Source organism: Miniopterus natalensis, chromosome 15, assembly GCF_054644295.1.
Source record: "Miniopterus natalensis isolate mMinNat1 chromosome 15, mMinNat1.hap1, whole genome shotgun sequence".
Taxonomy (NCBI): Eukaryota; Metazoa; Chordata; class Mammalia; order Chiroptera; family Miniopteridae; genus Miniopterus; species Miniopterus natalensis.
In genome coordinates, this window is record NC_142095.1 from 22,298,071 (window position 1) to 22,311,593 (window position 13,523).

General features: G+C 41.0%; 1 protein-coding gene across 1 annotated transcript in view; it reads left to right on the forward strand.

Moving 5' to 3' along the window:
- Window positions 1-13,523, forward strand: part of NEK11 (NIMA related kinase 11) — a 132,059-nt gene that overhangs the window by 39,098 nt on the left and 79,438 nt on the right. The window contains exons 4-6 of the mRNA XM_087824618.1: window positions 2,759-2,877; window positions 5,625-5,689; window positions 6,630-6,756. Coding sequence (XP_087680744.1) covers window positions 2,759-2,877; window positions 5,625-5,689; window positions 6,630-6,756 — 311 coding nt within the window. The remainder of the gene's footprint in view (window positions 1-2,758; window positions 2,878-5,624; window positions 5,690-6,629; window positions 6,757-13,523) is intronic.

Genomic DNA, 13,523 nt, shown 5'->3' on the forward strand with positions numbered 1-13,523 from the left:
TAATCTACAGAGCGTTTATTAAAAAACAAAGTAAATACAAAACAAAGTTTTCCTTGGAGATAAACACGCCAAATGAAAATTGCAGGCGGAGTAGCTTGAGGAGGCTGAGACCCAGCTCCGACTGACTTGGACTTTTGCTGCTCTTCTCAGCTGAGTGTCCCTTGCTTAACGCTGAGCATCTGTGCGCCCCCTTCTCAAGGTTCCACCCAGAGAGCAAGGGGCAGTCTGTGTCTCTCCTTTAAACAGTGCACTTTAAGACTTACTATTAAATATATATTTATGTAGTCACAGGAAATTATGCACACATTTAATATCAATGCAGGAAACTTCTACTCACTACTTGAAGAGAGACCATACGGAGGTGCTTGTCAGACTAACAATAAATGTCACCCAGAGAGTGCGCTCTGCAAATGCGAAGGCCATTTTCATAGGGACAGCTGCTCTTGTGCATGGCCTCCCTAAGGAAAGAAACATCAGGTTGAAGCAGGCGGCTTCACTGATACTTAAGGCAAGGTTTTTTTTCTTTTTACTTCTTCCCCCTCCCTCTCTCCTCCCTCCCTCCTGTCCTTTCCCTCCCTCCTGTCCTTTCCCTCCCTCCCTCCCTCCTTTCCTTCTTCCCTCACTTTCCCCTTCCCTGCCTTCCTCCCCTCCTTCCTTCCTTCCCGTTTGTCCCTCCTCATCTGAAGCTATTTGGGAAGGAGACAGCAACCTGTAGATAATTCTCTTTCTGCCCCTGGAGATATTTTATTACATTCAGAGAACCTAAATGGAATATTGAAAGGAGAGATATTTTTAAATTTTTTCCGGGTTTTTTGTTGTTTGTTTGTTTCTGTGAGAGAAAGGTGTGCTAGATCCCCCTTGGATAGAAAGGGAAAATGGGGATGGGAAAACACACCCATTTATAGCTCGCCTTTCATGTGAAGGGCTTCTGTGACTCCTCACAGGATGTTATAATAATCCATCGGCAGAAGCGTCATAAGCAATTTACAGAAAGATTGTGGCCGCGCAGCTGTGTGGCCTAACTTAGAGACAGGTTTGGAGAAGAGAAGGAAACGATGGTCTTTGTGACAAGGAGTCAAGTACTCGAGTCACGGTGTTTGTGAACTCCAGCAAGCCTCGGTCCCCTCGCCCAGAGCATTCAGCAGGACAGGGAGTGGGAGCGGGTGCAGGTGGGTGGGGCGGTGTCCCTTGCCTTGCGCCCCTGCGAAGGAGAGATTTCCTAGGCCAACACTTGCACGTCGCACTGGAAGGAAACAAAAAATACAGATCGCTTATTCTGTCGACTTCAGGTTGTTTGATTGGAAGTAATTTCCCTGATTGTTTAATTGCCTCCAAATGCTTTTCCTTCACATCTGACACTGATGACTGTCAGGAGTGGTCTGTGAGTCGCTTAATGTTTGGCTCTGCCGCTCTTATGGATGTGGCACTTACCTCTCCCCTCTTCATGGGGCCTGTGGCGTTGGCCTCCCCCAAAGACAAAGCACGATTGCATTTAACCCATCCATTGTTTCAGAGGAACAGTTCTTGAATTGTCTGTAATATGTCAGTGTTTTAAGGTAAAAAGAATCAGGTATAGGGATTTTCTAAGAGAATTTAACATTTCGTGTTTCCATTTCTGCAGTGGATGAAATACATTAGGATAAGTATAATCAGAACGGGGCTTATATCATAGTCTGCAGGAAATTTTAGATGCTTGTTATTTGTGCTCATGATCCATTTTGGGCACCAAGTATTATCCTTTTACTATCAGCAGTGAGTGATAGGACAGAGACTAACTAAATGATGTTTTGGACCCCACATAAATCAGCGTTGCTGTGTTGCTCAGAGTTTTGCTCCAGTTAAGTAGAGAAAAGGAGTTAAGTAATCCCAAGGCACACGTTAGTGTGGGCGCGCCAAAGTGGAAAGAATCTGTACTCCAGCAGCCAGCACTGATGCACAATGCAAGCGCCAGCTTACTTTCACCCAAACATTATTACTTTATATTAATATCATTCATTTGAGTTTTATTGGCTTTATATTTTTAATTTGTATATATGTTAGGGTTCTATAGTTATATAAAACTCTAAGCATAAGGGAAGTTATTCCTAATTTTATGTGGGTACATATAAATATGTAATGTATTGCAATGTAATAAAAATAAATTTTTATGTAATATTTAGGTAATATAATAAAAATAAAAACCCTTTAGAACGATTTTGTCCTTGAGCGATGTCAAAGATAAATACAGCCATACATTTACTTAAAGCAGTGAAAACAGTTTATTTATTAACTACTGACAGTAGGGGAAAGAGCTGAGCTCCAATCTGATATGTGCAGAGGTGAGTGGATGGCTTAAAGGGAGAGTGGGGGAGGGGGAACAGTGGGGGCCGAGCAGAGCCAGGGAAATAAAATTACGAAAAGCAGAAAGGGTTGGTCCATGTATATCTGGGTTTGGTAACTGGCACTTACTGAAGTTAGGCTCCTGCTCCCCTACAGAGACCAGGAAACAGGGGCCCTATCTTGAGGTGTGGGCTGGAACGAGCAGTAAATTCTTTTGGTAGATAAGTAAGGTTGAGGCCTAGTTGAGGAGAGGGCTCAGAGGAGCCTGCCTGGAGTTTAGTCAAGAAGCGAACCTTTGTCTGTGATAGTTATAGAGTTTACAGTATGCCCTCACTTTCTTATAACAGCAGTGACTGCTATGTATCAACTGTATTTGAAAGAGTTTGATTTTAAAATGTTAATTGAAAAAAATATGATAAGTTACGCTGTTTTGTTTCAGGGCCGAGATCTGGACTGTAAAATCCAGGAGTATAAAGAAGCTGGAAAAACATTTTCAGAAGGTCAGATAATAGAATGGTTTATCCAGCTGTTGCTGGGAGTTGACTACATGCATGAGAGGTATGTTCACGTGTGACTGAGGGACAGGACTTTTTTAAACAGTCATGTCTGAACTTGAAAATGAAATTTTGGGGGGTAGAACTAAAAGAAAACAAGACCAAAAGGTAAATGACTATAATTAAATATCTATGATATACTTTTCCATGAGAAACTGTTGCATGATTATATCTAGAAGATTTACATGAATAGCTTTTTTTAGTTGTTCTTCTAGGAATCAAGTTGGCCTTGAATACTAGACAGAAAATTGTATTAAATACATTCCCTATGTCTGCTCATATCCTGTGAATCACAAGTGATGCTCAGATACCTTTAGCATGCTATGAATTTATCATATCTCACAGCAGGCTTGAGCTATAAATACCCTAGGAGGCTACAAAAGCATCGCATGGTCACCTTGGAATGTGTCTGTGCACACACAAGAATAACCAGTAAATGCATAAATAAGTGGAAGAGCAAATCAGTGTGTTTTTCCTCCTTTTCTCTCCCTCTCTAAAATCAATAAATTAAAAAAATTATTTTTAAAAAGTTGATGTAATTCTAAAACAAAACATACAACCCCCCCCAAAAAGCAGAATACACAATTGATATACATGACCTGTATAAATCCAAGAGACATGATGTTGAGTGAAAGCAGCCAGGTGCAAAATAGTGTAAACTATATGACTCCATTGACATGAAGGTCAGAAACTGGCAAAATTGATCTTTGGCGAGTCAGAATATATTGGAAGGAGGTTTTGACTGGAAGGGCACAAAGAAACCTTCTGAGAGGCTGGATACGTTCTGTACCTTGATCTGGATGGATTACAAGGGTGATAAATTCATCAAGCTTAAGGTTTATGCACTTGAATGGAAGTTGTCCTCTAATTTAAAACAAGTGATCAGAGTGCCAAGAAAAGTACAATTTAGGTGCTGTGGGAGGTCAGGAGAGGGATAACATTTCTCTTTGGGAGAATCGATGATGGCTTCTTAGAAGAAGCGATGTTTGACCCGAGGTAGGTTTTGACTGTAATGTAAGAATATAATGTAAGCATTCCAGGTTTAGGGAACAGAGGGAGCAAAGGCACAGTGCTGGGAAAACGTGGCACTTTTAGAATGAACGATGAGCGGTTCAGTTGGGAAGGCTCTCAGGGTATAGGAATGAAGTTGTAAGGAAAGATATATTATAACCCAAATGTTCAGGTTTTATATATTTGTGGAAATAATAATGTCACTGATGAAATTCAATAGCAGATAGCATTAAGTCTTACTTAAGCCCTTATCTTAATATTTTCTGACACATCAGCTCCCTTCCCTACAAGCCTGTCCTTTATCTGGCAGGGTCTCGGGGTGGACCTCAACTTCCTCTTGCCAAAGATGCTGGCACGAGCGCCGAGTCCCGGGTGACGCACGGCCCGGGCAGCTGCCGCTGCTGGTTTCTGCCGCGTGGCCTTCGTCCCAGACTCTGAGGCGCCTGTGTGGCTCCTCACTCATGCTCTGGGCCCTCGTGACCACGAGGAGCCCTCAGGGCTGTAAGGCAGGGGCGAGCGGGGCCTCCTTGAAAAGAGCGACCTCGGAACATCCTCAGGAAGGGGGTGCCAGGCAAAAGCAGGGCTCTCCAGTAACACCACAGAGACCACAGCTTCTCTTTGCTTTCCCATCTTCAAACCTGAGGTAGATACCTCCATCTTCTGACATATTTCCTGACCTGGATTCACAAGTAGGTCCCTTCCCTGGGAGCCTCACTGCGTTAAAAATAAATTCCTCATGCCACCTTTCAGGGAGTATTTAGCCATTCTGACACGATGCTGGCTGGGGAAATGCGTGGGATGGTAGGCGATGAGGCAGTCACCTTAGGGAAAGTGTCCCTGACCTGGTTTCTCCTCCGCTGTGAAAGCACCCGAGTCAGTAAGGCCTCAGGTCACCAGAAAATGGGCTTTCTGCACAGAGGCTGTTGTGTCCATCTTTTAAAAGTCTAGGTTAACTAAACCCCCTCCTTCAACAGAAATGAGCCAGGGGTGTTTTTTGTTTTGTTTGTTTTGTAGTTTCTGTGTTAGCAGTGGGGGCAAAAAAAAAAAAAAGAGATGAACAAGACATTGTCTGTCCCCAAGGAGTTCCCTTGTGCCCAGTTCTGCTGTTGCATCCAGAGAAGATGATGTTTCAGATTCGACAATTTGTTGGACCAAAGAGAAGAAAAGCTGTAGGGTTGCACTTTCAGACAGAACAGGGTTCTAGCTTTGTCCAAGGCTCCAAAGTCCCTCCAACACTGGACCAGCCTACGGAAGCCTCGGGGAGTTGGTAACGAGCCTCAGAACATAAACATCTTTAAAAAAACTGAGCCCCATCTGTGCACCAGAGGTTCAAGCCCATGGGGAGGAAGGAGTTTTTTAAAAAAACTGTTCCCTTAGGGAAACGAGAAAATGTTGTGGCTTTGTAGTTTTTAAACATTTAAAGATGTATCTATGGGAATGTATATTTATGTGTGAATTACTTCACATACACCCATATATATTTTATTTATTGAGTGATTTGAGAGAGGAGAGAGAAGGAAACATCAATTTGCTGTTCCACTTATTTATGCAGTCATTGGTTCATTCTTGTATGTGCCCTGTGCCCTGGCTGGGGAATGAACCCACAACCTTGGCATATTGGGATGATGCTCTAACCAACTGAGCTAGCTGGCCAGGGCCACCCATATATATTATGTATATCAGGATTTTAGAATTTTACATGTTGCATGAAATTATAAGTTCTTTTTTGCCTTTTTCTAGGAGGATACTTCACCGAGACTTGAAATCAAAAAATATATTTCTGAAAAATAATCTACTTAAAATTGGTAAGATTTTTAAAAGTATATATTCTGGAAACGTGGGGGAGTATACTATTTAGATGCTATTGACATATCAGATTGAAGTATATAGTACCTTGAAGTATCAAAGTAATCATTGGTTTATTTAAAGCTCTCAAATTTTTGTTCTTGTTTGGTTGGGGCCAATTAAACCCAATTATTCTGTTTCTGATTATCTGATATAAGTTAAGGTATAAGACATAGGCTACATACTTTGTAGATTCAACTAGTATTTTTTGAGTTCCCACTCTGTACCAGACACTTTGCAAGTGGTTAGACTTGTTTTACTAGTGTGATTAGTTACTACAGGTTTTCCTGCTTATTTTATCACAAGCAATTAGCGGTTATCATAGGGAATGAAAACGCGGATGTACCCCTGCTCATAGCTGCTGCTGGGTTGTTTGATCTTCCCAAAAATGTTCTTAGAGAGGGAGGCATAGAAGCGTGCAACTCGTTAGGCAAGTACAGAGAAGCTGATGGATTCAAAATTGTATAGTCATGTTTCTGAAAAGTCCCACGTCTTTTATTTAAAATTTTTCTGTATTGTAGATGCTGAGCAACAACCCCCCCATGATGCTGCAAATCATGATATTCGGCTCATTCAAAATCATTCTGTTTGTTGTCATTCAAACTTGAAACAACTGTTCATTTCAAGTTGTTGATTCTTCACGATTCCATAAATAAAAAATTTTGGTTTCCATAGTTTACTTTCCTGACTCAAAATTGTCTTCCTCCTCTAAGGCTTACATTTTTAAAGCTATTCACCAGCATTGTGTAATTTAAAATATATCGTATGTCTTTTCTTCCTTTTAAAATGGTATGAATCATTGCATATTAAAATTGTCAAGTTCGATACCCAGTTGTTAATTTCCAGGGCTGATCTTCATTGTTTTAAAATATTCATAAAATTTATTATCATTATTTCGAGGGGATTTTGGAGTTTCTCGACTCCTGATGGGATCCTGTGATCTAGCCACCACTTTAACCGGAACTCCCCACTACATGAGCCCGGAGGCCCTGAAACACCAAGGCTACGACACCAAGTCGGACATCTGGTGAGTGGCGGGGGCTGGTCTCTCCGCAGCCCTGAGAGGACGATGCGTTTCGGTGTCAGGATCGTTTACTTACTTTAGCCCTTTGAAACCTGACTCAAATCTGTTGTGGCCAGAGTCAAAGAAGTTCTTTTGAATTTGGAACTTGATACATTCCATTAAATTGATTTTAAAAAGTCTTTTTATTCATAGATGAATTGGTTGGTTTGGATTTTTTTTTTCTTGAGCCATAAGGGAAAGTTCTTAAGGTATAATAAACAATACTTTTTGATAGGTTTCTGCTAGCCTATTAACAAAACCATTTATAAACCTAAACACTGTGCCTTATTTCATTTTAAGGTTAACTTCCACCTCTGTGGGGAATGTACAGCTTTTCTTTATTTTTTTCCTTCTTGTTGCTTTTAAGAATTTTTGCTAAAGATATTAGCTTTAAGGATAAACTTAAATTGAAAAATTCTGTGTTTTCAGTGATAGATGCATGTTGGATTTCTCTGAGCTCTTTGTACCAAAGGAATTTACCCTTCCTCGTCATGGAACCAGTCTACATCTCCTTGCAAAAACCCAGTGGAAAATTGTATCCTATTGTAAGCAGTAGATCCTATTTGGGGGAAATTTCTTTTTCTTTGAAAAGCAATCTTACATAATTTTTGGCTTGTTACGGGTTGAAGGACAAACTGGCCGAGAGCCTGTTAATTAAGTAAATAGTTATTATATGCAAATCAGCTTTAGTTCCGCGCTCTCAAAGATGAGCCATGTGCAAGGCTGCGCACACTTCACCCTTCTCGGGAGTGTAACAGCGCGTCACCTCTTCTCTGGCTGGGGACAGTGAGCGCAGGAGGGAGGAGCACTGTCAAGGCTAGTCTGGCTCTGGCAGGTCCCCATCCATCCTGTCTCTTCTGTTCACGCTTGTGATTGTTCGTTTCTAGGTTGTTCGGTGGGTTTTTCACTGATCGCTTGTTTCTGCCCTGGTGGTCTTTTCCAGTTCACCTTCTGTCTTTCCTCTATCACAGCCTTCTCCCAGCCCTTCCAAAACAACGACAAAATAGACAGAAACCGAAAAGGTGTGTTCAGAGGAATGAGTTTCTTTAAATTTTGCCTTATTGAGCATCTACTATTTGCCAGTGACTGTGTAAAGGCCTTGAGGTATAAAATAAAATATGATAGGATTCCTGACCCTCAGGGGAAGTCTTGCAGTTTTTGGAGTACATTTCTCCAGATTGAGAAAATTGGTCTTGGGCTTTGGATTGAATTTGAGTTACATACCTACAGCTCTCTTCACACTTAATTTTGTTATTACTTATGGACATTTAAAAATAGATTCAAATATATAGTTTCATCATGATTTAAGTACATGATATCTCAGGAAGATGTTACATCATGTCATTTTAATTAAAAGTAAATTAACTCATGAAGCCCATCATTTAAGCTTTTGAAATTACATGTAGCAAGAAAGCTGGCTCATTTTGACATGTGTCTACATCTGCTTGCCAGATCACGTGTGTCTCCCAGGAAACTTGGGCACCAGAACATACAGAGAGAAGAGTATAGCATGGAGGAGGAGTCTTTATGTCCCAGTGTGTGCCTTCTTTTTAAAAAAACTTCTAGTATTGTGTAAAGAATTATAGAAATATTAGACAGTATTACTCTAATGTTTTAGGCTTACAAAAATGATATCTGACTAAGGCCAAACTTAAAAAAAACAAAACCTCCCAAATATAAAAATGCAGGAAAATTTTAATATATTTTTTGCAAGCTTTAGGTTAACTCTCATTATGGAGATTATTAAATATTCAGCAAGTAAAAGTTAAGGGTTTATCATTATCCTCACTTCAAACAACCACCTTATTATGAATTTAGAAGTTACCTTGGTTTTATCTGAATGAAAACAAGCTTATCTAGTAATGAAATTTCTACTGCCAAACCCAAAGTGGGAAGAATAACAGAGAACCATTAATTACAGTAGCGGATACATAGGGTGATGAGTGATATTTGGGAGACACTCAGAAAAATTAGATTGGATGGGGTTGCGGATTTTTCTCTGAATCTCTGTATGTAGCATCTGTTTACTGTGGAATATTTTCTTAGGATTGGAAAATCTTGTGAATAATTGACAGGTGTTTTGCTGTAGCACTAATAGCTGTACATATTATATTTATAATGCTTGAAAAAGATTGATGTAATACTAATTATATTTTCCTCTGTTAATGTTTGCCCATATGTAAATTTACCCTCCTTCTGCAATCTGTTAAGCCTTTTGGGATTCATTTATTTATAGCAGTCAAGTACAGGAAGTCTCTCTCTTAAAAGTGGGTTAGTTCTGAAAGTTTATAAACAATTATTTAGAAAGTTAGGATAATTAGGTTCTCTGAGGACAATACTTTGAACATGGCTAATTTGTAGAAACAATTGCTGAACACTTTTTTCCTCCCACAAGAAAAATACAGTATATGAGTTGGGTTCCTAGGCCAGCTCTTTAAACTGATTTAAACTATGAATAGATAGAATTGATTATTTTGGTAGAGAAACAAATAAAGGGCAGTACTACTGGAAGAATGGTGCTGTAATTAAACAGAATATTTCATGTTTGGTCTTATCTATCTTGTTGTGAGAGGTCAACCAGATGGCTTTTTGATCTTGTGGCCCTATATTTTTTGAGTGATTTAAGAGGAGGGGGTGGTGGTGGGAACAGGAGGGGTGTGGGAGTACCGAGAGGTTTTGTTCAGAGATCTGGCTGGGTAGGGGACACTGGAGGAGCATGACTCACACCCGACATTGGAGTCAGGCTTTAGTGATCTTGGGCAGAAATGTCAGCCAAGGCTTAGCTACAGGCAGGAGAAAACAGAGAGGAGCCGGCGGCTGCCCGGCCTTCCAGAACTACGAAAGGCCTCGAGGAGAGCGTTCCCAGGGGGAGCAGGGCAAGGGGATAGGGCAGAGCCAAGCCTATTGCCTTCCTGTTCATCCCCAGCACATTTTCCCACTGAACCATCCACGCTAGAAGGCTGAGAATCAATCTAGACTTGCCTTCTCTCTCGCCTCTTAAATTCACTTCGTAACTGTGTTGTTGATCCTACTGCCTAGAAACTTTTTCAACCGTCTTCTCTTCTCTCCTTCCACTTCCATTGCCTTACACCCTGCTCTTATCGTTTCTCTCCTGGAGTTCTTCATTATCTTTCCACTTTCTGTAGCTCCCCACCTTCAGTCCATCGTCCACAACACAACCACAGCAAGATTTCTAAAATAAGGAACGAATTATTTGACTTCTCAGCTTAAAATCCTCCGGTGGCATGCCATTCCCTAGGCAGTCAGCCCAAACACCTTGGATGGAGAGTAATCCTCCTGTCTCCCCAGCTTCCCTCTCCCGGCACCACCTTTGCACATGCACCAAGAACTCCAGAGAACAAGCCTGCTTTCTGGTGAAGGGTTTAGGGGGAAACACGGGCCAGCCTGGCAGCGGCTCCCATAGCTAATGAGGCGCCAGGAGCAGCCGGCTGCCAGCAGCCCCTTCAGCTGCCTCCTGGTGCAGGAGAGCCCCCTTCTCTCAGGGCCCCTGGTCTGGGCAGTCCTTGCTGGGCTCAGAAGCAAGCTGCCGGGCAGGGACGGCCTCCTGGGGAGTGAGCGCTGGTGTCTTTGTTTTCACTCAACAGAAGCTGAAGTAGGAGAACATTTGTCAGACACAGTAGATTGGGTGCTGATATCTTTTTTGAGTGACTGGCATGAAATGATTAATACAAACTCTGCAGATAATATCAGTCTGGCCTGGTTAATTTTAAAAAGGTCATAATACAACTGCATCAACAGAACCAGAAATAGCTACTCTCTGCGGAGTGCTTTGCTCTGTGATTGACAGTCAGTGTGCTAAGTGCTTTATTATACTTATCTAAGTGTATCCGTTACTACAAAAAATAATCAGACTATATATAACGTTATAATCTGCTTTTTTTCACTTAGCAAAATGAAACATTGCTCTGCATCAACAAAATATATTGTTTCAATGTTTGCATAGTATTCTATGCCCTGGGCACAAGGATTTATTCAACCAAAACCTTCATATTTTTTTGAAGATTTTTTTCTTTGTCTTTGAGCAGGTTTCCCACAGTATATCTGGGTGTGGATTTGCATTTATCCTATTTGGAGTTAGTTGAGCTTCTCGAACATGTAGATTAATGTGTTTCATCAAATTTAGGCAGTTTTCAGCCATTATTTGTGTATGTTTTCTCCCCCTTTCTCTCTCCTTTCTTTCTGGTTCTCCCATCATGTGTGTGTTGTGCTTAACGGTCTCCCAGATTTCTCTAAATTGTTCACTTTTCTTCCTTTTTCTCTCTTTTCTTTAGATTGTGTAATATCTGTCAGTCTACCTTCAAGTTCATCGATTCTCCTGCTAGTTAAAATCTGCTGCTGAGCCCCTCTGGGGAATTTTTAAATCTTTATTGTTGAGACTATTACAAATGTACCCTCTTTTTCCCCCACTGCCCCCCTCCACCCGGTTCCCACCCTGCCCCAGGCCTTCACCACCCTGTTGTCTGTATCCATGGGCAACGCATATATGCACATACGTTCTTTGGTTAATCTCTTCCTGCCCTTACCTCTGAGATTCCTCAGTCTGTTCCATGTTTCCATACCTCTGGCCTATATTTGTCAGTTTATTTTGTTCATTAGATTCCACATATAAGTGGCATCATGTGATATCTGCCCTTCTCTGACTGGCTTATTTCCCTTAGTATATAATACTCTCCAGTTCCCTCCATCTGTCTCAAAGGGTAATAGATCCTTTTTTTTTTTTACAGCTGCATAGTATTCCTTTGTGTAAATGAACCACAGCTTTTTTATCCACTCATCTACTGATGGACACTTGGGCTGCTTCCAGATCTTAGCTATTGTAAATAACCCTGCTATGAACACAGGGGTGCATATATTCTTTCTGGTTAGTGTTTTGCGATTCTTAGGATATATTCCTAGAAGTGGGATCACTGGGTCAAATGGCATTTGCATGTTTGATTTTTTGAGGAAACTCCACAGTGTTTTCCATAGTGGCTGCACCAGTCTGCATTCCCACCAGCAGTGCACTAGGGCTCCCCTGTCTCCACACCCTCGCCAGCACAAGTTGTTTGTTGATTTGTTGATGGAGCCATTCTGACAGGTGTGAAGTGATACCTCATTGTGGTTTTAATTTGCTTCTCTCTGATGATTAGTGACATTGAGCATTTTTTCATTTGTCTGTTGGCCATCTGTATGTCCTCTTTGGAGAAGTGTCTGTTCAGGTCCTTTGCCCATTTTTAATTGGATTATCTTCCTTTCATTGAGTTGTATGAGTTCTTTATATATTTTGGAAATTAACCGCTTATCAGATGTAGCATTGACAAATATATTCTCCCATACAGTGGGCTTCCTTTTCATTCTGATGCTGGTTTCTTTAGCAGTGCAGAAGCTTTTTAGTTTGATGTGGTTCCATTTGTTTATTTTCGCCTTTGTTTCTCTTGCCCTAGGTGATGTATTGGTGAAAATTCTGCTACATGAGATGTCTGAGGTTTTGATGCCTATGTTTTCTTCTAGGATTTTTATTGTTTCACGATTTTCATTTAAGTCTTTTTCCATTTGAGTTTATTTTTGTATATGGTGAAAGTTGGTGGTCTAGTTTCATTTTTTTGCATGTATCTGCCCAATTTTCCCAATACCGTTTATTGAAGAAACTGTTTTTACAGAGATTTAATAGGTTTCCTTGAATAAATGTTTCTTCACTTACTGTATGCCCTTAAGATGATTTTCAGAGACTTTAAATTGTTGGGGGATTTCAGTAATTTTCACCACTTACAGTTGTTTTTCCTGGGTAGCAGTTCTGCTGAGCTTCTCATTCTTTCATTCCAGAACTGTTCTCCCAAAGTCTTACTGTGGGAATTAGAGATTTTTATTTTTTTATTTTCTCTGATAAACAATTAGAAGCAAAACAAACTGGAAGAGGGAGACTACAGAAGGGAGATAGGCCTTCTGTTAACTTCCCACCTTCTACTCCTTCTGTTGCTCTGTCCATCTTAAAAGAGCCTACGGAGGCTGTCAAAGGTGATGAAAGCAGTTGGAGCACAGCCATCCAGTCAAAATGTGGAACAGTGGAGGCTGTTTCCATACCCAACCTTTATGGAGCGGCCGAGTGAATAACAGCTGGAACTGGCAGGGTGCTTCAGTCATTATTTTCATTGCTAACTCATTACCCCACCCCAAATTCAAACACTGTCCATGTTCATTTCCCAAACTTTATGGTTTGTATGGAATCTCTGACTGTGACCCCAAGAAGAGCTAAAGATTAAAAAATAGAACCCTTTCCCTTTTATTTTCTCTTCTACTACCCTGTGATCTCCCTGCCTTCCTCTCTCCCCCACAGTGTTGGTCCTGTCTTCAGTTCTTCTGTTGGTTAAATTCTTATGGTGTGGCAGGCATGGGACCACCACCAAGGAGGGAGATGAGATGGTCTGCCTTTAAATATTGTAAAGCTCAGTTGTGGAAGAAAGTTATTGGAAAGAGCTGGTATGAGCAGGATGAAATTCGCCCAAACTGTGTTTATAACATTTTATGGATTGTCCCCAAAACATGATAGTATATTGGCTGATATGGCTTTTACTTTTTCTTTTTTTAAATTATGTTTTTATTGATTTTTAGAGATAGAGGAAGGGAGAGGGATAGAGAGATAGAAACATCAATGATGAGAATCATCGATCGACTGCCTCCTGCACGCCCCCTCCTGGGAATCGAGTCCACAACCCCGGCATGTGCCCTGACCA